The following is a 25,053-nucleotide window of genomic DNA, read 5'->3' on the forward strand; positions in this document are numbered from 1 at the left end:
AGAATCTGGCTTTCTAATCCTTTTCTTGGGCCGATCTGTTGGCCACCTCATATTGAGCCGTTAAGAATTCAGTAAGGCCCATTGATTTTCTGAAATTGGTCTGACTGTCTGGGCCTCACCAATTGCTAGTCCTTGGGCCAGGCCTATGTGAAACTTGTTTATCTGATCAATTTTAGAATCAAAACAAAAGTTTTGACCCACGTGAAATTTGAAAAAAACAATATTATATGTGCTCAATTTTAAATATTTAAATAATATATGTTTAATTATATGATAATGTATTATTTAAATATTTAATTAAATATATATAATTTTATTGATAAGAGAAACTAAGAGTAAAATGGCAATTGTGATGGGCTATTGGCATTTATCAGCCGGAAGATTAGAAGGACAATGATGGAATAACAATTAAATAAAAGAAATAACTTAGAAAGATAAGCCAGGATGGTAGAGGACAGTGACATGCCAAACAAAACAAGTTGTCAATCTGTACGGACTGTCGCCTGTTTTAAATATTTGATGGTGTGTATTGAATATTTCATTCATTTGACTGATATAAATCAATTTTCATTACTTTATACGCCGAATATTTTTAAATGTCTAGCAATATGTTGAAAAATGTCTTCCTAATTATACACATGTAAGGGGGTTGGTTCAACCCGGCACAATCAAAGCCCCTTACTTTGACAAAGTCTACAAGATTATGGGTCTTGCAAAGCTATGAAATTATGCGGGCTTTGTTAGGGGCTTTGGGATTAGAAATTACAATTTAGCATGTAAAATCGGGTATTTGACCCACCTCTCTTCAAACGAGAAAAAGACTCTCTGATAAAGATGATGACAGAAATAATTAAAATCTTTACAGTTTGAGATGGAACAAGGATATATATATCATTAATTTATCATCTCCTTGGTTTCTCTCTTTCTTTTCATATCCTCTAAATTTTTATATATTGAATTACCTTAAAAAGTTTTAAATTATTATAAATATATTATAAATTCTAATATATATTTTATTATTTTTCTTGTGGGAAGAGAAAGAAAAAGTGTGTAGAATTTTTCTGCGAAGCTGGGGAGGGGAAAGAGGAGTTCTCTACATAAAGAGAGGATTGAGATTTTTCATCATTTTGGTATCGAAAATAGAGACAAGATTAACATATTCGGTCTCTATTTAATTTATTGTCATTCTTATTTGAACTACACTTATAGACTGATCTAACATAATTTTATTAAATTATAATAATTAAAATATGTAAAATAATGAATTAAACCTATTAAATGTGTGGCATGACCAAATTAAAGAGATTTTAAATGATATCACAAATCTTAATTTAATGTAACGTATAAATATAATAAATCACATTGGATTCGACTTATGTCAAACTATTATTCTGTTTGGACGTATTATACCCTAAAATTATTAAAAATTCCTGTAAGCAAGAGGGCAATTAAGAAATTTACTTAAATGTCTCTCAAGAACAAATTCATCATACATGACATGAAATTTTCCATGAAAAATGACTAAGAACGTAGAAAATTAAACTGCACTAAATGTGCCGACAAATTACAAATGGTTTAGACACCCAAACGACGTCGAACGGAAAGGCTGTTTGAGAACAACAAGTCAACAACCACAGAAGCAGGCCCAATTCTCAAACAAAGACGCTTTAGAAAATCAACATAAAAAGCCAAATTATTGAAGACATCTCCCCGACTTTTTATCAGAAATGTCATTATCAATTTGGTAAAACTTTTTAATCGCCCAAAGCCCACTTCCCATTTCAATTAATATCTAATTATACATTAATTAACGATGTATATCTGAATCCTAATCTCCTTTATAATTTAAACATAATTTAATCACATTTGTATCAATTAATTGTAATGCTGACAAGATTCCCAATTAAAAAACTCTGCTCTGAAGAACTTTTCTCGCCACGTCCTGAAAATTTTATTGGGCTGTGATCGGAGAAAGCTTTTATTAATTTTTTTTTGGTTTACGATTCCTTGCTTTGAGAAAGGAAAAGGCAAAGCGAAAAAAGTGGTTTAATTATGTGTAATAAGTTTAACTATAAGACAAAATAAGACAATACGTCTCTCCTTGTCAATAATTTTCCATTATTTATAGTCCCTTTATTAAGTTGCATTGAGATTTATGAAATTACATCAATATTGAGATATTAATCAAAATAGTAATTTTTTATATATAAAATATTTTTTATTATATAAATATAGTATTTTTATTTTGATTTTGTTTTAAAAAAGAGAAAATTCTAAAATTTGGGATTAATTGAATAGATTGGTCGATTGACTAAACATCTAACCAAATATTTATTAACTAATTTTTTAAAAATAAATTGATTAGTTGGGTACTTAGCCAATCAACCAACCTTCTAACGGTTAAAATTATTAAAAAATTTCACATTTACATCTCATATCTCAATTTGGATTAAGTGAATGGGTGAGTTTTATGTCTTAATTAGATGAGTTTATGTTTAATAGAGTGAGTCTTGGTTGAGTGAATATAAAATCTAAGAATATTTTAGATATTTTATATTTTTAACTATTTTAATTAATATTCCAAAAATATTTATAAACGTTATAAAAAATTTTACTATAAAAAGTGAGCGTTTTTATAAAAATATAATATGTTTGAACACTTAAACATTTATATTTCAATAATTGTTAAGTCTTAAAAATACTTTGCATTACTGTTGATGTTTGACCCCTTAACTTTGTCATTGTTTATTCGTGAATCAACTTTTATAATTGATAATCTAAAAATCGAATTACATAAAACCTAAATATGAATTATTGAAAACTCGCTAATTATTTTTTTTCAGATTATGACATGATTCATAAATTATTGATGATAGATACATTATTTTATAACATTTAGAGTTAGAGTTTGGGAATAAAAATCACACTTGATTTATTGATTCTGATTTAGTTTAGGATTTATAAATATAAATTAGACAACAATAGGTTGGTGAGGTCTCCAAACCTTGGCCATATTGCCAAAACTTGGGTGCCCCGCCAACCTTAATTTAATGGCTTCACCAACTCAAACTTGAAAATAAAAGTAGTTTTGATATTTTATATATATATATATATATATATATATATATATATATATATATATATATATATATATATTTAATAATATAAACGTTTAATATTATAAAAAATGATAAATTTATACAAAAGACGACAAAATTTTTAATTTCCCATTTATAATGATGAATTGGTGACTTATAAATTCATAATTTTTATACATTTTATTGACTTTCAACAATCGCTGTCGCATCACTGAACCGGTGTCTGTGACAGCCAGAGCATGGTGCGGGGAAATTTGTGTGAACGTGAGCAGTCCCGCCCATAAAATCTACCTTGAAGAGGTTCACGTGCAGCAGAATATATTCCATCCTAAACTGGAAAAAGAAAAGCGTATTATATATTAAATATTAATTTTGTCGCAAATTTGATTTATTGCTATTTTATTTGTCTGTTACAATCAAATTAGCCACACGAGCAGCGATTTGCATTAGAATTCGTTAATAAATGTCGATAGATAGACGTGATGTAAACCCGGCATCCGAACGCCGCTTTCTCCTTTATTGCGTTATTCCCCCTTATAGAAGCAAAATTTTCTGCAAAGTACTTTAGAATTTACAATCCGAGTTAGACCTGAATCGAGTTTCTTCAATTTTGAAAATTGGTTAGCTCAGTACCACTCAACTCTTATTTATTTAATTTAAAATTGAATTGAGTTTAGATTAAAAAATTAAATTATTTTTAAAATCAAATCAAACTTATATTAAAAGAAATTCATTTTGATTTAGCGTGTTAATTGAAAAATAGTTTAATTCAATTTGAATATGACTTCTGATGATTTGAAACAATTATCAAAATAAAATTATTTTGTATATTATTAAATAAAATAATATTGTTTTGTCAATAAACTGTAAACTCGTATCACAAATATGAGCCATAAATTCAAACTAAATATTTTTATTCGAATCAAATTCAAATTATGTCTAATTTTGATTCATTAAATTCGAATTAAACTTGAGTTAAGGGATATTTAAACTTAATTCAATTTGAATCTACTCTTAATTTACATTTTCAACAACGAACCCACATCTTACAATAATTATTCTTTCACCAATGCTCAGTATAGAGAGCATAGTTATTGATGGTGGTGAGAAAATGAACTAAAAAGAGAAGTGGAAATAATTGGGAAAAAATAAATAAGTAGTGTTGGAAATTATATGAAGAAAGAATTAATTCATTGCTTTTGTTGCTCGATTTCCACTACCAAACCAACACCAACCTCCAAACACGTCTATGAAAAGGGGCTTATAATAAATATGCACACCCTTTTCTTCGCCACTACTATACTTTACCATGCCTCTACTCAAACTCATGCGTTCTGCTTTTGACTATCAAGACACATTGCTTGTGAAATCAACCATCCACCCTTCCAAGATACAAATCAATCCAATCGCCAACTGAATGTTATGAGTGACCAAAGAAAGCGATTTTAAACATAAGAACAAAAATCCAAATCTCTCCCATAACCTTTCAATATTATAAGTCTCAAATAAAGTTTTTCCGTTAAAAAAAAATCAATCCAATCAAATCAAGATAATGACTTCCACTTCAACAGCTGTGAGGATAATTGTAGTGTAAAACTCATAATTGATACAAAAAAAATTGCAGCCTAAGTCATACATTACATTGTTATTGTGTTCTACATAGATACATACATAATAATTGAACAAACGAATATGTATATGGATTGATTAATCTTTGACCCTTTGATGATGTTGTTGATGATTGATCAGACGATATGAACAATATCGTTGATATCGTTTTCTGACGAGGAAGTGGAGATGGTGATCATGCCATTGCAGTCGGAGACACTGTCTTGCAAACTTAAGAGTAAATGAGTAGTGCTGAAACTCATTGAAGGTTTTGTTCTGGGCACAATTGGGACCTCACTTTCACCCTCCAGCATCTGAACCACATTTCTCATGGTGGGTCTAGCAAAGGGGTCAGGGTGCGAACAAGCTAGCCCGACCAAAAGCACCTGCCGCATCTCGTCCTCGTCAAAGTGTGCCTCCAGCCTTGCATCGGCTGCTGTCAACAATCTCCCTTCGCTGTGTAAACTCCACACCCACTCAACCAAATTGCTGCATACTCCTCCACCTTTGGTGCCAACCCCTGCATTTACATCTTTCTCAATCGGTCTTCTTCCGCTGGCCACCTCGAGAACAACCGCGCCATAGCTGAACACATCGGTTTTCTCCGTAGCCCGTCCGGTTAAAAGATATTCAGGGGCTAAGTACCCCATTGTTCCTGCTGCAACTGTTGCATCAGGGGACTTGTCATGCTCAACTTGCCTCGCCAAGCCAAAGTCTCCTAATCTTGCGTTGAACCCTTCATCTAACATTATATTGCTCGTCTTAATATCTCTATGAATCACCTGGTTTTCACATTCTTGATGTAAATAAGCCAGAGCAGAGGCCACACCGAGTAGAATTTTTCGTCTATGCGGCCATGGCAGAGGTGATCTTGCTTCTTCAAACAAAGCTTTATCAAGACTTCCATTAGGCATTAAATCGTAAACTAACAGAATTTCACCCTTCTCATGGCACCAGCCTTGAAGCCGAACAAGATTTCGATGCCTAAGACTCCCAATTATAGACAATTCTGATAAGAACTCGTTCTTTCCTTGACTGTTATGACTACATCTTTTCACCGCAACAATGTCGCCATTCTCTGGCAAAATGCCTTTATATACGGTTCCAAATGCGCCATGGCCGATGATTCTATTGACATTGAAGCATTTTGTGGCCGATTTGAGCTCTCTGTAACTAAATTCTTTAGGCATTCTGATAACTTCCGAAGCAAAAGACTCTGATTTCTTCACATTTTTATATCTCTTAGAGAAAAACCACACAAGGATACCGGCGAAAATGGCTAAAAAGAAAGCACTAGCCGTAACAACCCCTGCCACCGCCCCTGGACCTTGCTTGCAGAGCTGGTTATGACAAGATGAAGACTTACTACTCTTCTCTGTAGTACTTGCAATAGAATCAGAGCCCGAAGGAGCCAATGACGGCGGTGGAGACTTCACCGAATTAGCCGTTGGATTCATCAAATTAGTCGTTGGAGGCGGCGGTGAAGAAGTTGACCCGGAACCAGAATTTGACTCAAACGAAGAGCTAAAACTCCACCAATCAATACTGTGAATCTCTGTGCTTCCTTGAGTAGACCCAGAAAACCCAACGTACATAACATCATTTACGTACTGATCCAGATCAAGACTGAAGGATAAAATCGGGACCTTGGGCTTCAAATTCGAATACGAAACCGAAATATTAAAAACCCGAGTCAACCCGTCATATTCAATCCAAGAATTCACAAGATCACCGCTTTTAAGATCGATATTTACAGCACTTAAATCACCAACCTGAGTCGAAACCATACTGTTCAGATCTAAACCCACATGGTTTCCGTTAATGTCTTTAAATTCAACATCCATCAAAGTGTCAAACTCCACAGCCACGAACCCCATGGCGAGTCCCCTGTCATCGAGAAGCCCAAGCGAGCCGCCAGCCGAGCCCAGCGTGTCATCGTCCGGCGATATCACGAATGCAAGCCCGGCGCCTATCGAAGACGGGTTAAGGTTCGAGATCGAGAACGAAAAGAAGGTAGAAAAACTCGCCGGAGAGTGGGTACCCGCTTCCCGGAATCTGACGGGTTGTGAATAAAAGACTTTTCCGGTGCCAGAGTAGGGAACGGGGAGGTCCCGAGTGAGTCTGACGCTGCCATTATTCAAGTGGGCATCGCCAAGAAGCTTTAAGCTACTTAAAGTTAAAGTTCCGAAGTCGAATTCAGTTGTGGAGAATGTAATTACCACGTTGTTGAAGAGACAACAGATGAAACAGAGATGATAAAGTAGTGTAATAATGTGTGAAAGATTGCGGTAAAGCAGTGACATTGTTCAGTATTGGTTAAGGCTCATTTGTAAGATGAAGAAGACAGGATTTAGTTTTCGAGATAATTGAGAAAAAGAGAGAAGGATTGATTGTATTCTTTGCCTTAAAAACGGAACAACCAACTTATGAAAGAAGGGATGGAGAATCCAAAGGATAGATGAAGAAGACAGGTGGATTGATTTTTCGACACGTGTCCCTTTGTAACGGTTATTTTTGGGCGATAAAGGAAACTTTTTTATTTTCTTATTCTTTTCTTTCCCAGCCACTTTATCAAATACTTCTAGGCAGCACGATGCGTGAACTGCACGCTCCATTGCCCAGGGACATTAATAAAAGGCCCTACCCTATCTGTTCTTTGACTTGATAAAATTTTTCATCCTTTTAACTCTAAAACTATATTTTTGCACTTTTTGTTAGAATTTACGTGTATAGATGTAAAGGTTAAAAAGGTATTTTTGTTACCTAAAATACAAACACATTTCCATTTTGTATGATTTAAAAATTCAATCAATTAGACTTCATCTTCAATTGAAAAATTAAAGCTATAATTTTAATTCCAACTAGTTTTAATTAAGGGTAAGCAAAGAATCGATCAGAAACTAAAATAATTGGATATCCAGTTTTCGGCTCAAATTTTTATCCAAAACTATCCTACTGTGAGTAGGTTTCACTTCTAATTTAGTTATTTATCAAGTGTTCTACGGAAACAGGATTAATGGAAAGCGACTGAAATCTGTATTATTACTAGCAGCAGGTACCTTTATTTATTTATTTTTCAATTAAAATGATTGGTTCTTTCAATTGAAACCTTGAGATATTCAGATTTCAACATAATGAAGTGTTAAATTTATTCCCAAGTTTTCAAGTTCAAAAGGTATGCTTTTTTAAAAAAATTAATTTTTTGTTTTTTGTAAATTATAGGTATCGGGTAAGACCCGGAACCTACAGGGTTGGTTTCAAGTTTCAGTTTTAATTTTCAGAAGCTGATTAGTTCTAATTCTAATTTCTGAAATTTTCATGTATTTGGAATCGTTCACCTCACTTTTAAAATCAATGCTCATTGTGAAAACACTTTACCATAGAATTGGAATTTCAATTGAAATTGCAAGGAAGTCTATTTTTAGTGATTTTTAATATCACCAAATTGTCTCAAAGACATGTAAAACCCAAATTATATCAAAGACATGTTGTACAAGGAGAAACTATCTTAGAGTATTTGTATTATTCATGTATTAATTTGGTATCCGACCACCTCGGTAATTTAACTTGATATATAAATTTTGATCATTATTTTAACAATATTACCTGTGTACATTTTAAGTACACAATTGATATTAATATATGCGATATAAATTCAATGTTTTGAATCATAATAAAGTTTGGACTATCTTTTATTAATTATATAAATAACATTTTTAGTAGTTATGCAAGTGTTAAGCCAATTATAATGTGCAATTTTGTTGAGGGCAAGGGTGTTTATGTTATATGCTAACCAAACTGATTCGAAAATTTAGTTTGCATATCTGGTTAAAAATATTTGAGAATTGGTTTTTTTAGTTCTAATACCAATTTGTCATCTTCTCTACCTCATTTTGATCTCTCTCTCTCTCTTCCTTGAGCTTTTCCATTTTCAATCTCTCATTGTTTATATGTGGTTGATTAGAAATTGTAGAGCTGAATGTAACATGAATATTAACGATTGATCTCCTCTTTGTCGTTGGAATGGTTAGAGTTTTATTGAGACAAACCGTTGAAAAAAAAATTATCAAAAGAATGAGTCAACTGATGATGACATCAAAGAGAATGATCGAATATTGAAAAAACTCAAGGAGGAGAAATGTGATTTTTTAAAATTTGAGTGAGAGAAAAAATTATAAGTTTTTAGGGTTTACAGAAGAAAATAAAATAAAATTTTAAGAGTAAAAGTTATGTTAACTTTAATAGTATATGGATGGATAAATATAATTTTCAAAGTTAAAGGGTGAAAAGAAATACCGCATACTTTAGGTGGGAATAATTCTTTCGCCTATTTTTTATCGATCCCAATCCCCAAAAAAAATCTAATTTAATCAATATTCCAAATAAAATATTCTACACATTCCACATTGTGCTTCAACAGAGCTTCTGGAGCGCGGTTCGCGCGTGAGCTTGTGGTTTCAACCGATCAGAAACCAGACAAATGAAGATAAGAATAAGCGAAAAGCGTAGACTTAAACAGTACAAAATTCACGTGACTGAGTCGACAAAAAAACCCAACTCAGTTAGATTTAATACAGTCTCGAGTCCGCATACAATTTTTACTCTCGTAAAATGCTTCAACGAATGAGCTGTACGCCTACTTTGCCACGCAACCTATCGCGATCCCTTGCCACGTAATCCTTAACATAATGCGCCCACAAAACAGCATTTCGCGTGGGATTGAGAGTTTGTCAAGTTGAGAGTTTAATCTCTAGTGTACGATTACTGCAGTGGACTGTAGAGTTCTGTACCGTTGATTTAAAATATGTGCATGTGGTGGAGCCATCGTTAGGTGGACATGCGCGAGACATTTAATCATTGTAAATTGTCTTGCTTTGATCGGACGGTTGAGGAGAGACGATGGGTGCGGACACGTTCGGTAGTGTACTGGTAGATTGTAGCTTCAGCTCAGGCACACAGCTCACTTTATGTGACATTATTTAGTATTAATGAGTAATGACAAAACCTTTTTAGACAAATTCATGTCAGATGGGGGCTGAACACATGTGGCAGAAGGCCCAAAGGCTTCTGACGTGGCCCAATTACTTCTTTTGTCATATCATTAATTATTATTGATTAAAATAATAATAGACTTCAATTTTGTTCCATTATTTTATATTTAATTTGAGTTTAAATAATTTTTCAAAAGATAATTAACAAAATAAAATAAATAATATTAGTAACATAGTAAATACAATAGAACAAAAATTCAAATCTGAGTCAAACACAACTCAAATCCACCATTAATAATTTATTATTATAATACACAAAATGCTTTATTTTTATCCCTCTCTATTATTTATGATAGTTTTTATGCATTACGATTTTTTATTTTAATTTTTTAGGGGCAAATTTAAAAAATTATTTTCAAAAATTTAAATAAATTATTTTATGATTTAAAAACTTTACTATTGAAAGAACTTTCTTCTCACTTGAAAAAGGCTCATTTATTAATTTATTAGACAAAAAGGAAAGGACAAAATTGTTATAAAAACTTATATTACCATTTCAAATTAAATTTTTGATAATTTCGCCATGATAACATAGTTTTTATTTGCAAATTTCTGCAAACATTATTGCAGGTTTTGTTTTTCATTTTACATATGCTGAGAGACATTGATCTGTAACTTTGTTAATTGCTATTCACATAGCGGCAATCTCTTCTTATTTCTCCTTCGTCTCCGGTAAGCGGAGAATTCTCCGATAATAACAGTATGGCCCTGGAGAATTGGTCCTGGAAATAGCCATTATCATCAGCCATCTTTTCCACATAAGGTAAAGTTGTTGGATCAGAAGCCAACTGTTGATCTATTATGAGCAGTCCCTTGTGGTTGAGCACGTTCTTGTAGTAATTGTTGTCAATAATCATGGGCGTTTCTCGGTCATTCCTTGCATAAAGCACAGCCTTTGGATCGGGATCTGGGGTGGGACACCTTCCTTTCAAGTACGCGGCGTATTCTGGGTCCAGAGTCGGGTCGACGGTCGGATACAGCCTCTGCACGAGATTCACGCAGTGAACACGTCCTACTGAGTGAGCTCCTGCACAAGGAAACCATTTTTAGATGTTGCGCTTTTGTCTGGATCTCAACCATACTGGCTCGACTCAATTTAATTTAATTTAAATTTATTTTAGTTAAATTCAAATTAAATTTATAATGAAATATTTAATTTGTTTTTAAAATTAAACTAAACTTAAATTAAAGGATATTTAACTCAAATCGATAATCAATTTTATGATTTGAATAAATTAAAATTTATAATTTAAATTGATAGGTTAAATTTTTTGAATTAATTTGATTTGAATTAATGATTTTATATATTAATAGATAAAATGATATTATTTTATTGGTAAGTTATAAACTCAAATCATAAATCCCAGCTATGGATTCAAATAATCAACGTAAAGTATCAATTTAAATTAAACTAAATCATAAATCTGAAGTATTGGTTTAAACTTGAATTTTTTTTATCCGATTCAAATTGATACTATCCATAATTTTGGCTTGTCCAATTCAAATTAAATTGTTTTTAATTTGAATCGAAATCAAGTCAAAGTGTGCTTAAACTCGGACCGTGTCCACCCCTGGTTGCACCATTAGCCTATCTGGCCTCTTCTTGCCTTCACATAAAATTAAGTAGGAAAAAAAATACTAGTCAAAGTATTGGGTTGGTAAAATACCTAATAAGGCAACGGTGCCTTCAACATCAATGCCAATGGATTGAAAGCGAGAAAGCACCGAGGATATGCTATCATTGTGATTAGGGATTGAGCTATCTACCTCCGTTAAATAGCTTTCTTTGCTATCTCTCCGCCCCGTCTTCATTTCAATTCTTGGTCCACCTAACTGTTAACAACCCCAAAGCATATATCCCTTTCAACATTTATTCTTTACTAAATCAATTGATTTTTGAAATTTTTTTTCAGATTTGATCACAGTACCATGACAATCCCATCTCTTGCAGAAAGAGCGACGATATCCGCACAAGAAACTGTCATGGGACATTCTTGTTCAAGAGCATCTTTGATTGTCTTCACATACTTAAAATTTCTCATGCCGAAGCTCCTATCGGAGGCCTGCTCTGATTCGGTACCATTTACAGTCTCCAAAAAGAGAGATGCATCGCATGACTGCATTGTTATAAATATGCTTATTATTTTGTCAGCCATCTTATGGCTGATGAATGCGTTTAATTTACAAACAGGAAGATATTGAAGATCAAACTACCTTTACAACGCAATCGTGGAAGAGATTTCTAACCCAGGAAACAGCGGTGTTTCCGTGTTTATTGTATAAGTTTATGACTTCTTGTTTGATGATTTCCTCGGCGTTTGGGCAACTTTCCGTGTAGTAATTATTCTGCAGCTCGCTCTTGCCTGTGTCAAAAACAGGAGAAGTTTAAAACGTATTTAATTCAGTCTTTTTTTTTTTTTCTGTTAATATCTAAAACATGCATGCAACTTATAAAATATAAAGCTTGCCAAAATTGAGTTAACGTCTTAAAGAGCAATAAATAATGCAAAGACAAAACCAATGGGCCACCATATGTTCATGCATATATATATATATTTGGATAAAAGAATGGTACCAGAATGAAGCTGCAAGAAAAACGACAAGAAGAGAAAGACGAAGCCTGAGAAATGATGAAACCTATTACTGGCCATCTCTTAAGCAAAGTTATCAGCTGCTTCTTGGCTTCTTGTATGAACCAGAGGAAGGCTTATATAGTGAGTGCTTCTTCAAGTGCCAAATGAATTTGCAGCTTCCACTAGGCCACTTTCTTTGACCTTTCGGTGGTTTCCGCCACGCCCACGACGCAAGTGTCCCTACTTAGAGCCGATCTCTAGCAATATTTTATAAGTTAATGATACTTTAATTGTCATCCCACTATTCATATATCTGAGCAATCTCATTTGAATATACAGTTGAATTTCTAGAATAAATGACGAATTAGAACAACTAAGAGAAAAGATAACTAGACGACAAACAATCCCTCTGTTAGTTCAGCATTATAAACCAAGAGTTTGTTATTAGTTGAGCAGGGGTTAAATATTATAATTAAAGACTTTACTTGTAATATAAAAAATGTTATAAATTATATTAGTTAAAATATGTTCTTGAAAAAATTTCCGGCCTCAAAATACGGAGTGCCATGTCGTGTCACCTTCCAATGATAATTTCAATGGAATTAAACACTAATTATACCAACATTAAGAAAATCATTACGAGGATCTCAAATACCAAATTGAAATTTGAAACGACCGTAAAGTCAATTATTAGATTTAGGGTTTCATATATTTAATATGTTTAATTCAATTTTAAAAAGATAATCTAATTCAAATAAAATTTTTTTAACTCAATTCATCCAACATAGAGGTCGTAGTATTTTGGCTTTGGGGCAGCCGAATATATAAAGATGTTTTGCTATTAAATTTTGTGTTTATTAAGTTGAAACTACTGAATATCAAAGTGGGAAGAAGATTAAAGTCAAATAAATATGCAGTGAAGATGATACTTAAAAGTGGTTAAGTGGAGATGAATGTGCGCATAATCTTCTGATGCAAATTAGCCACAAGTTTCCAGCAATTACTCGCACTAATAGCCACAAACAAAGGCGATTCCTTTGAAGATGCCATCCCATTTCTTGTTGTTAGCTCATAAATTTTTTCTTCAATACAATTGATTAAAAAACCTATCTGAGGATAAGCCTTGAATTTTTGTTTTTGGTCAAGGGAAACCTTGATTTGGACCCTAGGACATAATCTTTTAAGCTCATCTTTATTAATTTCATAATTATCCTTAGATCATGGATTCATGTATAGAATGGATTATGATCTTATAGAGAAGACTTTTGGGTTTTTATCATTAATGGCATATTTAATAATAAGGAGAAAACTAGAGGAATCAATCTCTCTCCTTTTTTAGTGAATTGTTAATTGAAGCGTGGTAGCCATAGGCGGCGGCGGCGGCGGCCGCGGCGGTGTTTTTGGATTTTTTTGGTTCTCCTTGCAAGATTTTCATGCTGAAGAGTCATATAGAACTATAACTCACCTAATCATTAGATTAAATTCAACAACCCAACTCCTTTTTCATATAAAACAAAGTCTTATATATATTCATTTGCTTTCATCAATTTAATCATGTGATGCCCTAAAATGTATTAGGCATGGAAATCAAATGTGTATAACATTGTATATCAAAATTCTAATCTTTTATATCAAATATCGTATCGTATTATACGTCTTTTAAAAAATAAAATAATTAAATTATAAAAATTATAATTGACATGTCATCATTAAAAAAATATCATAAATACTTTTAAAAATTTTAAATTTTTTATATAAGTTTTTCCATATTATCATTTTTTTTAAAAGATGTATCAATTTGTATTGACAAAATATATCGTATTGTATGATATATCTATTTTATCATATTAAGTTAATATATTTTTTAATATATATATATATATATATATTATATTATAAAATATATATTATGTACCATAAAATATTGATAACACCCATATGAAGATTTTAATCCTATTATTTTGAGAAAACCAGGCCAGACCTTGTATTCGGCCTATTAAAACATCTGTCATTCAGGGGACGTTTGGTTTGGGTAATATTTTATTACCAAAATAGAAAAATTACCTTGAAAATAGATTACTTAAAAGATTACTGAGTATAAATGATTACTATATTTGATAAAATTTGATACGTATAAATAATTATTGTGTTTGGTTAAAGGTAATAAAAGATTACTAGTAAATTATTTTATTTAAATGCCCCTAAATATAATTGTTTTAAAATATTTTTTATATCATTTGTCATATTAATTAAAAATAAATTTATTTTCATCTCAAAAAATTAATAAATAATAATATAATTATAATAAACTCAAGATTACTTCAGTTATATTTAAATACCTAAGGTGAATGTGGTAATCAGATTACCACCTATATTACCTGTCATGTCAGCATTGATAATAGAAGATTACTGTAATATTTTATTACTGATAAATCAAATAAGAGAATAAAAGATAAATTACCAAAGTAATGTTAAAAGACGCCAACCAAACGCCCGCTCAAGGTTATTATTATTGCTTGTTAACAAGATCTACAGTAATAGGCCAACGGGTTCCACGCTGTGGGCCTATGGCCTTATAAGCCCCTCTCACACACTTGACATGTTAGGGATTTTAAGACCCATTAGGCCCACAGAGCACTTTCGCTTCGAGAATAAGACTGTCCACATACTTTAGTGCCTTGCGGCCGAGGGTATCAAGGTCAAAAAATTAGTTTAAATTTATATATTTAAATCAATTTAAATTTGACTAACTTTGTATAAAACGAACATAATTTTTAACTCGAATTTGATTTGTCTAAAATCATATTATCCTCTCCTCGAGTATAAAAGAGCTCTGAAATTTGTATGGGCATATTTGACTGAGCTTATTCATTAATTAAATAATTATATTTTAACTTTGTTTAGGTTATTTATTTATATTTAAAAAAATTTTATTTTTATATATTAAAACTCTTTTTAATAAATTAATATTAAAAAAATATTTCACATTTTCTTAACCAAAACTGTTTTTTTCCCCCCCTTAAAAAACTACATTTCTAATATTCTCTATATGAATAAATTGAACCAAAATGAACCTAAAAAGGCAGTAATAATATTGAGGTCATAATTCATGTGAAGTGGAATCAAGAAGGTAACATCGTGCTCATGTTAGCGTCAGGGCTGCAAAATTTCACTTTCTTGATCCAAAATTTGAAGGATATGCATGTGTATGTAACATCAGATATACCAGCCAAATATATTTTCTTGTTTATTTATCTGGACAGATAATTCTCTAGAACATAAAAAGTAGCGTAAAGGAAGAGAAACATGAATGAATGGTTGCTAGACAAGTTGGGCAAGGCAATAATAATATTGGGGCATAATTCATGTGAACATGGATGAGTATGAGACCGCAATCATGGATTAGGAAAAAACAAAAACACTACACATGATCCATACAAAGCTCAATACCAATCTCTACAGCCAATATAATGACAAATTAGATAAGTGTGAATTGCATTTCCAACCAAAAGGTTTGGTAAAAGGCTTTGTCCGCCCATTGAATTCAGAGACCACACTTATCCACCTATAGAACTTATCTATATTAATGAAAATTTTATAATATAAGAACAAAATTATGTATCAACTTGCTTTCATTGGCCAGTATTTGAAATTGCACTAACCAACTCACAACAAAGTTAAAATCACAATGATTAAACTGTGATTTTATATTAACTTACTGTAATATCACCACATTACTTCACTTTTATGATTCGTCCACTCTATCTCTTGGTTTTTTTTTTTAACTTTTTGCAACTCTTCGTAACATCAAATTCTCTTTTTTTTTTTTTTTTCACCAGCACAAACAACACCACCATCACTTTCATCTTAGTGAAACTGGTGGTGGTGGTAAGTCACACTAGTTGGTTTATTCATTTAGGTCAAATAATGAGATGTTGGCTTGAGTTGGAAAAAGAAAAAACATCCAATAACCCAAAACCATTGCCACCATCTATCCTTGTCATCACCAAACCAAATACCCAACAAACCATTCCGACCAAGGTCAACAATCCAAAATCATTACCACTGTTTACTACCACCATCGTTGAATCAAATCTCCTATAATCCACTCACACAAAACTTAATGACCCAAAACCATTATGATCACTTCTTGTTGTTGTCACTAGACCGAATACCCTACAATCCATGCCACTTTTATGAAACTTAACAACCCTAAACCATTGTCTATATACCCATCTTAGCAACCCACAACCCTCGCCGCAAAAGAAAAAGATGAAATCAGAGATTTCACAATTTGATCAGATTGCGACCTGATAATACTATTGAGACTGTGAATGGTTATATTACAAAAGAAAAAGAAAAAGGAAAAAGTGGTGAAGGAGAAAGGAGGAAGATGAGAGAAAAAGAGAAGAGAAAGAAAAGGTGGATGAGAAGAAAGAAAAGGAGATAGAGTATATTAGGGGGTAATATGGTGATTTAATTCCTTGCACCAATGTCCAGGTCACTGCATTAGATTTTAGGTGGAAATTGTGATTTATACAATTAATGGGTGGAGAAGGTTCTATTAAATAACCATAAGAGGCAAAGGCCAACAACTGTGCATTATCTCTTCAAACCTTTTTTGCACTTGAGAATCGGATCCCATGCTTCACAAATTAAGATAAACTTTACTTCCTTTTACTAGAAAGGATAAAGAACATTCGGAAAACCTTTGCTTATTTATGCTTTCATTCAACATATATAATCTTTTTACAGTGCTCAATCTATTCTTAAGACTGGTTGTTGATTTTTCATTGTTAACATTCTTGCTGAACTTCTGATGCAACAGTTTTAGCCCAGAATTTTAAGTGCTTCTTCATCTCAGCTGCAGCAATGACTCTTGGAAATCTTAAATTTAGAAGCGGTGAATCGGGTCTCTTTATTAGCCATGCCTCTGACAAATATGGTCTTATGATACCTTTCTCATGTTCATATTCCTTTTCTTCATGATCAATTTCATCATCTTTATCAATTTTCTCACTGTTGTTTTTGTTTTTGAAACTTCCAATAGCTCTTTGCAAACCGGGGATAACGCTTATCATTTGAGGGTTTAAATGCTCTTTCGTGAATATAAATCCAAGATCCATAAACCCTTTCACTTCTTCAAGCTCCAGATCCCACAGGCTCCTGCAGCTCGTCCACTTCTGCAGTGCAATCGTCGAGCCCCAGCGTCTTAAATTTCTTGGACGTTTTAGACTTAACGGTGAAGAAGACTGTGACCGGCGGCCTCTGCCTGCTGTAATATTCAATCTTGTTGGTCTTTCTTTCAATTCCACTTCCTTTGCTTTGGCTTCATCGTTGCAACCTTCCACCTTGTAAAAAGATGAAAATAACAAATCAGTAAAATAAATTCAGAAAGTACCCTGTAGAAGTTTAATTAGGGTTCGTGTTAATTATCTTATTACCAGTGGAGAAACCGGAGATGAAGCTGATAAAGAATGGTCTGGTGTTTGTGAGTGTGCTTTCAGAACAACTAGTGAAGTGGGTTCTGCGATGAGGATTACATGGTGAAACCAGAGATGATCCATGGCTGTTATGAGGGAAATACAGAATCGATGGTTGGATTCAGCCATTAAAAGAGAAAGAGGAAGAAGAGAGAGGGATTTGAACAATGAGGAACAAAATCTATATATGGAGGAATGAGACTGAGAATAACTATGGTGGTGGCAAAAAGAAGAAGATAAAGATGAAACCAATACAATTGGATTAATAGTGTTTACTTTAAATATATAAATAGTTGCATGTTTTTATCATTTGATTAAATAGTTTTAATGTAAATAAATATATATTTAATATATATTATTATAAAATTAAATAGTTTTAAATTAATAATAAAATTATATAATAACATAAATATAAATATATAACAAATAAATAAGCATAAAATTATTCAAACGAATATGAAAAAGAGTAAAGTAAGTGGTGGGAACCTGCAGCATATTAAGAAGTGGGCACGAAGTATGGATTCTTCCAGCTCCACATGTTTAATTTATTAAATGACCATCTTGCCCCGCTGATAATCCAACTATCAATTCTGCGTCTGCCACCTATCTTTATGACAAAATAAAAAAAATTATCCAGACAATAATGGACACAAATTAACCAGTTTTATCTTTTTGGTCGCTAATCAACTGATTTGTCATAGTCTGGGTGATAAGGCAATGCAGAAAAACAATAAAGATAAACACTTGGTTGGAATTTTTGTGCTTTACCTTCAATAGGTGAATGAATTTGTGATTCTGTCATTTTTGTTATAAAGACATTTCATATTAAAGCACTGGTATACCTATCTATTTTATGTATATAAATATATATATTTGATATGTTATCAGATGATTAAATATTTGTATTTTTTTATTTTTAATTCAAATTATCTGATTATTTAATAAAATTTATTAAATATATATTTATTTATATATTTAAAATAAATATACATAATTTTGTTATCCATATTATTATACATTTTTGGAAAAGAGATGGAAGAGAGAAGTGGACACGAGGAGAATAACACTCACAGGATTCCTGTTTGATTAAGGATCTAAATGATATTCCAAATAACAGGGAATTGGACAAAAGACTATGTCCCACCCAAATTATGTTGAACTAACAAAGTCATAATTTTTAAGTTTAACAGAACTAGATTCTAATGTGCCATTTACTTTAGTTACTGATTTCAGTGAAGTAAAAGGACAAAAATATTATTTTGCAAAAAATTTTTTACTTTCTCTTACCAATAAAATTATATGCACAAAAAATATGTACAATCAATTATATGTCAATATATGAAGGGATATTATTTTATTTTTAATTTTAAAATAGTCAATCAAATGGTGACATGTAATTAATTGTGTATAAAGTTGTATACATTATTTGTACACATAACATTATTCTTCTCTTATTCTTTGTATTTTTTCTTTTATCCTTATCTTTTTTATTTTTCTCATTATTTTTTTTATTTTTTTTTCATAAGTTTGAGGATAAATTAAATTTTTGAACATATTGGAGTTACTGATATTGTCAAGGGGGTTTAATATTAAAGAGTGTGAGGGCTTTTAGAAATTTAAATAATTTCAATATACTTCCTCTTAATTTTGAAAATGATAATTACACTCTAAGAAATAGATCAAAATGTAACGTTTTAAATTTTTTTTATAGGTAATTTTTTTTCAAGGTTTTATAAATGTAACAAAGGTTCGAACCAACTCTTATACTAGAAAGTTCGGATACTCTACAAGTTTTATCAACTTCTTTTTTTAATATTTTAAAGTTGATTATTGGTAATTTTGTAATTTCAATAAAAAAGGTAAATAAGTCATTTTCAAGAAAACTAAATAAATTCACTAATAGATACAAATGACAGATATAAACATGATTTTTCAAATCTTAGAAGGTGGGAATATCAATTCATCAAACTTTTGGGGGCAAATTGGCCAAAAAAACAAAAAAGTCAAGAAATTATAACTACCAAACTGATCTCCCCTTTCAACATCTATAAATAATTTGTAGTGTGACAATTATATACAAATGATTACTAACGTTTATGCCACCTAATTATTTTCTTCTTTTTTATCTGCATATTCCTCATGCAGATTCAGCATAATAAAAAGACTTTGGACTCGTTATGTTATTCCTCTTTCAATGGACGAACTTTTTAACCTAGTGTCGCCTGAGCATTGCCATTTCTTCCCTCACCACCGGCGATGGACTCCTTGATGAGCTTGCCTCATCTACAAGTACAAGTTTTCCTTTGTTAGCCGACTGATTATTGTTGCTATCTTTAGGCCTTGACAACAGCTTTGGGAGGGTCTGAGAAGAGAATCCATTAATGGGACTACCCATCTTGGAGCTCCACTGTTTAGACAAAGAAATCCCAGGATGAGACTGTAAACCATATTCCTCCTGGTTCTTCCTCCTCTCCCTCACTTCACTATGCCATTGCTTTATGATCTTAGCTGTTTGTTCTTCCAGTACTCTACTTCTGAATTGTGAACCCATCTGTGCATATATAATAGAAAATTCCTATTAGGGTTCTTCAATTTTTTTTTTTTTTAAGTTACCATTAATACATTTGAATTTCAATATTGTACCTGTGTCACCAAAGCATATAGAGGAAGAGTGATGTAGCTGCACAGGACTTGAATGACTATGCTGAGGAATTAAATGAAATCAAAATCTTAAATTTGAACTAAATATATCCATTAATTGTCAATTAAAGAATTTGATTCTTACGCTAAGACCACCCTTTTTACTGTGATAGCAGTATTGTCGTGGTAGCAAGAGTCTACACCAAATTGTTGCTGACAAAGGAAGAAAATATTAAGGCTATCTATATTGGAAGCACAAGAAGAAATAAGCTGTTGTAAGAATAAAAAATAATAGAACACATACCGAAACCCAAATGAAGAAGGCAAGCTCAAATGCATTCTGAAAATTAAATATATTATTTGATTAGTTCAAACTTGGACATTTTTTTTTTTGGGCAAAGACTATTTCCCACCTAGGGTTTGCTATAATAAAAAATTCTCACTTTTTAAATTTTAAAAAATCAAATTCTCACTTGTCTTTTTTAATCTATTAAGTTAAAGGATATGAAGAATATTCAACAAAAATTTTTTATTTTATCTTTTTATTTTATCCTTTATTTTTTTATTTTCTCTTTCAAAATTTTAAGAGGCAAATTGAAATTTTTAGAAATTTTTAAGGGGTTTTAGAAATTTGAAAAAAATCAGGGTATTTTTAAAAATTTTAAAATGTTAGTATACATTTTAAAAGTTTAAAAAATTCACAATTATACCATCAAAGAACTGACCAAATAATAATATTTTAAAGTTGGTTTAAGTTTTTGTATTTTTTAAGAATCTAAGTGATAAATTTTTAAACTAATAAAAATGTATTGGTAATTTTATCTAATTATATTAAGTGTTAATAATAATAATTTTATAATTTAAATGAAAAAATGAAACAATCATTTCAAGGAAAGCAGATTCACTAACAAAAAAGTATAAGGGGTAGTGAAAATTGATGTTTCATCAAACCTTGGGTGGGAAATAGTTATTTGGCCTTTTTTTTTTTTCAAAAAATTTTTCTGGAGAGATGGATCCAATTACCAGGAATAGAGAAAAATGAAGAAGAATTAAAACAAATCGTGGGCGTCCAAACCAGAAGAGCTTATCCGTAGGTTCAACCAGGGGAGTTCCTTTGATCACATCTGTTCGTTTATTGATTTGAAGAGCCATTTTCGCCACAATTGTTTCAAGTTTGGTTCCCACAAGCAGGACTATCTGCAAGACCAAGTTGTAGATAATATTGGGTTGCAAGAAATGATTAAAAAAGAGTAATACAACGTATACACATTTGAATTATACAAATAAATACATATTTATATATATCATCACGTAATTAAATGTTATTTTATCTTTAATTCAAAATTACCTAATCATATAATAATATGTATCTATCTATATAGTTAAAATTGATGATACATATAGTTTTATTATCAGAAAAATTAAATACACGATATATTATCTTCAAACACTTACCAAGAGTGGAAGAAACGATATTGCCATAAAAAATTTTTCCCATCCTGATCGAGATCCAAAAAGAGAAAAGAAAAGATTCATACAAGCTTTAACTTAAAAATTCTATGATATTTGTCTAAAAGGAAATTTTATATGCTTACCATGAACTTGCAGAAGCATGAAGATGACAACAATAAACCACATTAGAGGGCTGTCAAGGTTCAAAAGTTGAGGCTTAGAAATAATTAAGTAGTCAAAATGAGATCAAGAATGTAATTTTTTATTACATAATAAAACTATATGTACATATTTTGAATGCATAAAATAAATATACAAATAATATGTTACCATATGATTAAATAATTTTAAATTAAGAATAAAATTATTTAATTATATGATAATATATCATCTGTATACTTATTATATATATATATATATATATATATATATATATATATATATATATATATATATATATATATATATATATATATATATATATATATAATAAGTATTGTTGTTTGTTAAATTAATGTGTAATATTCATATAGTAATCAGTGGTTAACCTGATTCCAACGACGACCTTGAAGTCTTCCTCTAAGGATCGTTGTATGTATCTTTGAAAATTGAAGTAATGGTTATACTTTGCTGATGACATGTGAGCCTGAGAAGTTGATGAAGGACAAGGTGAATATAGAAAAATGGATTCATTTGTAAAATTTAGAAAGAATTGAACAGGAAGCTCACCGAGATGAAGCCATGTCTCAAGGTGAGATAATCAACTTTTGCTACTGAACGAAAGAATTGCCTGAAAAAACATTTCTGCTCCATTTCATAGGCATCCAAATTAACTTAGTCATTATAATTGTCAAAATTACTCTTCAGAGATCAAGCAAAAAGAAACTCACAGTCCAGAGTTGAGCTGATGTTTCTGTACAGGAAGTAACATGTCTTCTACCGAATGTTGTTTGTCTTGTCAATCTGAATCGTTCCGGATCTAATATTTAAACGTCAGAAAAATAAAATCACACGCAGCATTTTACTACTAGAAGAAGAAAAAGGAAAAAAAAGAAATGAAGGAAAATTAAGAGTCACTGAATCTTTTACGCCAAGTAACAACTACAAACTATTCAACAAATATCTTTTCATTTATTTAAGTACAGTCAATTCTTGTCGTTTCAATCCTCTAAATTGTGTAATGAATTCCATGTTAAATTAATTTCCAGAAAATGATATTTGAGTTGGAGAGTTAGACTGGAAAGACCGATAATATACAAATATTTTCTTGTCGTTTTAATATTTTTTTTTCAGCTTCAACGTCCAAGAAAACCCGGCAACATGTTGGCAAAGACAGTTGCAATAATTTATGGAGGAAGATGATCAAACGTTAAATCCATGGCCACCAAACCAGATATAATTCAGATTCTGATCATTGTACTGTAGTCAAGTCAACTGTTTACATACAAAAATTAAAAAAAAAAAAATGTATGTATGTATGTATAGACACACACCATTGGCAGCCTGGTACTCTATTGTGAGAGTTTCTTTTTCCCAAGTTTTCCAGCTCCTCATCTGTAATATTTCAAGAAGAAATAACATGGAAGAAAGTACATATCAACGTACATATACATACCTCGGGGCAGAATATTTTAGAAGATGATAAAAATAAAATCCCAGCTTGGGATTATGTGAAAATGACTAAACCTCCTGTTAATTACATTATAGAAACAACGCAAACGGATCCAAATGTAAAGTTGCATTAGAAGAGTTTTTTTTTTTTTTTTTTTTTTAAACATGAAACTTGTTACCTTAGCCCTGCCCAGAGCCATGGTGAGAACACTATACACAATCTGCATAACTGCTAAAGCAAAAATAAATATTTGTAGCTGTTGGATCCCATCTGTTGATATCAAAGAAACCTTTCCCTGCAAGATATTTAGGAGTGGATGATGAACAAATGAAAATAAAAGGTAAGAGGTATTTTAGTTGGCATACCTTGGAAGAGCAAGAATCAGAAACTATTTCACCAGCATCATCATCATCTTCAACCTCAGTGTCATCGGCTAGTAGTCGCCTATTCGTTTGCCATACCATATGTTCATACAAATCTTCCATGGATGATAAGTTTCCATTGATATTTTTTATCCCATAGTGCTCAAAACTTTTGGCTTCAAGAGATTCGGCTTCAACAACAGCTTTACGACAAGGAAGCATAGTGTCAGCAGCCTTGGTGGGTATGCAGATGTTAGATATGTAGGTTTGAGTCACCGCCAATATGAGTGACATGAAGCCCAGTAGCATCAATTCTGCAAATCCACAAACACTCACAAAAAAGAACCAAAAAAATATATATATATTAATCGATTGCATGCAGAAGTACCTGATTTGACCTTGTCCACTGCACCAATCAACGCATTTTTTCGACGTTTCTTTAGCCACTGGATACATAATTGGTTAATTTATTTGACAGCAAGACTCATTAATTTACTTGAAGAGAATTATTTTGAATTAAACTTACCTGAGTAAGAAGATGTATAAAGTGTTCTATGATTATGCAAATGAATATGATGACGAAGCAAACCACAGCAAGAGCCCATGTCGGTGTATTCTCCAGTGAACGCGTTGATGATGATTCTCCGGCGGCCATGATTTTGATAAATAATTCTTCTTATTGGAAAAGTCTCAGTCTTAAATAGGAAAGATTCAGCAACCAATGGATTCAGAATTTTCTCGTTTTCACACTACAAATATAAAATTGTTTTTGTAAAAGTTGAATCAATCAGGGTAACAAACGGATATGGAACACGTGGGCTTTCTGGTTATTTTTGGCTCAATAGGGTTTCTAGTTTCTTGTAAGCTTAAGTTAAAGCAGTGGAGTTGAATTATAGATAATGAATAGATGATAATGACTTTAATTTTTCTTTCAGCCAAAATGTTTAACTGCTTTCAGCAATGAACACTAATTAATAATATAACAAATTCAATTTTCAATGTTCACCTATCGACTGTGGAGAAAACGAAATTGATATAAACGTGCACAGCAACACTTGTGGAATATTAGAATTTTGTTACTAACGGTTGGTCTGACTATTTTCCTCATCTTCACCGTCATCAATGCATTCTCACCACATAGAAGAAGAAAGAGAGGGAAATCCTTGAAAATATC

General features: G+C 31.6%; 4 protein-coding genes across 4 annotated transcripts; all 4 read right to left on the reverse strand.

Annotated features, from left to right (window-relative positions):
- Positions 1 to 4,655: 4,655 nt before the first annotated feature.
- On the reverse strand, positions 4,656 to 7,114 carry LOC123209037 (L-type lectin-domain containing receptor kinase VIII.1). Its single transcript, XM_044626749.1, has one exon. The coding sequence runs from the start codon at positions 7,007 to 7,009 to the stop codon at positions 4,844 to 4,846; it is 2,166 nt and encodes a 721-aa protein (XP_044482684.1). The 5' UTR covers positions 7,010 to 7,114; the 3' UTR covers positions 4,656 to 4,843.
- A 3,116-nt stretch (positions 7,115 to 10,230) lies between these two features.
- LOC123210958 (peroxidase 21) lies at positions 10,231 to 12,435 on the reverse strand. Its single transcript, XM_044629458.1, has 5 exons — positions 12,333 to 12,435; positions 11,972 to 12,120; positions 11,686 to 11,874; positions 11,425 to 11,590; positions 10,231 to 10,784 (listed from the first exon to the last, which is right to left on the reverse strand). The coding sequence occupies exons 1-5, from the start codon at positions 12,406 to 12,408 to the stop codon at positions 10,378 to 10,380; spliced, it is 987 nt and encodes a 328-aa protein (XP_044485393.1). The 5' UTR covers positions 12,409 to 12,435; the 3' UTR covers positions 10,231 to 10,377.
- A 4,594-nt stretch (positions 12,436 to 17,029) lies between these two features.
- On the reverse strand, positions 17,030 to 18,073 carry LOC123210968. Its single transcript, XM_044629467.1, has 2 exons — positions 17,775 to 18,073; positions 17,030 to 17,681 (listed from the first exon to the last, which is right to left on the reverse strand). The coding sequence occupies exons 1-2, from the start codon at positions 17,940 to 17,942 to the stop codon at positions 17,127 to 17,129; spliced, it is 723 nt and encodes a 240-aa protein (XP_044485402.1). The 5' UTR covers positions 17,943 to 18,073; the 3' UTR covers positions 17,030 to 17,126.
- A 1,756-nt stretch (positions 18,074 to 19,829) lies between these two features.
- Positions 19,830 to 24,966, reverse strand: LOC123217057 (MLO-like protein 3). Its single transcript, XM_044637808.1, has 15 exons — positions 24,406 to 24,966; positions 24,268 to 24,325; positions 23,883 to 24,193; positions 23,696 to 23,812; positions 23,399 to 23,459; positions 22,796 to 22,884; positions 22,635 to 22,709; positions 22,454 to 22,551; positions 22,049 to 22,098; positions 21,909 to 21,952; positions 21,477 to 21,650; positions 20,758 to 20,793; positions 20,599 to 20,666; positions 20,457 to 20,517; positions 19,830 to 20,364 (listed from the first exon to the last, which is right to left on the reverse strand). Exons 1-15 carry the CDS (start codon positions 24,532 to 24,534, stop codon positions 20,026 to 20,028), a joined length of 1,710 nt encoding a protein of 569 aa, XP_044493743.1. The 5' UTR covers positions 24,535 to 24,966; the 3' UTR covers positions 19,830 to 20,025.
- Between the last annotated feature and the right edge of the window lie 87 nt (positions 24,967 to 25,053).

This window comes from Mangifera indica, chromosome 1, assembly GCF_011075055.1.
Source record: "Mangifera indica cultivar Alphonso chromosome 1, CATAS_Mindica_2.1, whole genome shotgun sequence".
In the NCBI taxonomy this organism is placed as follows: Eukaryota; Viridiplantae; Streptophyta; class Magnoliopsida; order Sapindales; family Anacardiaceae; genus Mangifera; species Mangifera indica.

Coding starts and splice junctions, on each gene's coding strand:
- LOC123217057 (XM_044637808.1), bottom strand. CDS start 24,534: ATGGCCGCCGGAGAATCATCATCAACGCGTTCACTGGAGAATACACCG. Junction 22,710..22,795: donor CATCAGCTCAACTCTGGACT/GTGAGTTTCTTT, acceptor GAAATGGAGCAG/AAATGTTTTTTCAGGCAATT. Junction 22,552..22,634: donor TGAGACATGGCTTCATCTCG/GTGAGCTTCCTG, acceptor TCAACTTCTCAG/GCTCACATGTCATCAGCAAA.
- LOC123210958 (XM_044629458.1), bottom strand. CDS start 12,408: ATGGCCAGTAATAGGTTTCATCATTTCTCAGGCTTCGTCTTTCTCTTC. Junction 12,121..12,332: donor TTTCTTGCAGCTTCATTCTG/GTACCATTCTTT, acceptor TTTTTGACACAG/GCAAGAGCGAGCTGCAGAAT. Junction 11,591..11,685: donor CAAGAGATGGGATTGTCATG/GTACTGTGATCA, acceptor GGTTGTTAACAG/TTAGGTGGACCAAGAATTGA.
- LOC123209037 (XM_044626749.1), bottom strand. CDS start 7,009: ATGTCACTGCTTTACCGCAATCTTTCACACATTATTACACTACTTTAT.
- LOC123210968 (XM_044629467.1), bottom strand. CDS start 17,942: ATGGCTGAATCCAACCATCGATTCTGTATTTCCCTCATAACAGCCATG. Junction 17,682..17,774: donor CATCTCCGGTTTCTCCACTG/GTAATAAGATAA, acceptor TCTTTTTACAAG/GTGGAAGGTTGCAACGATGA.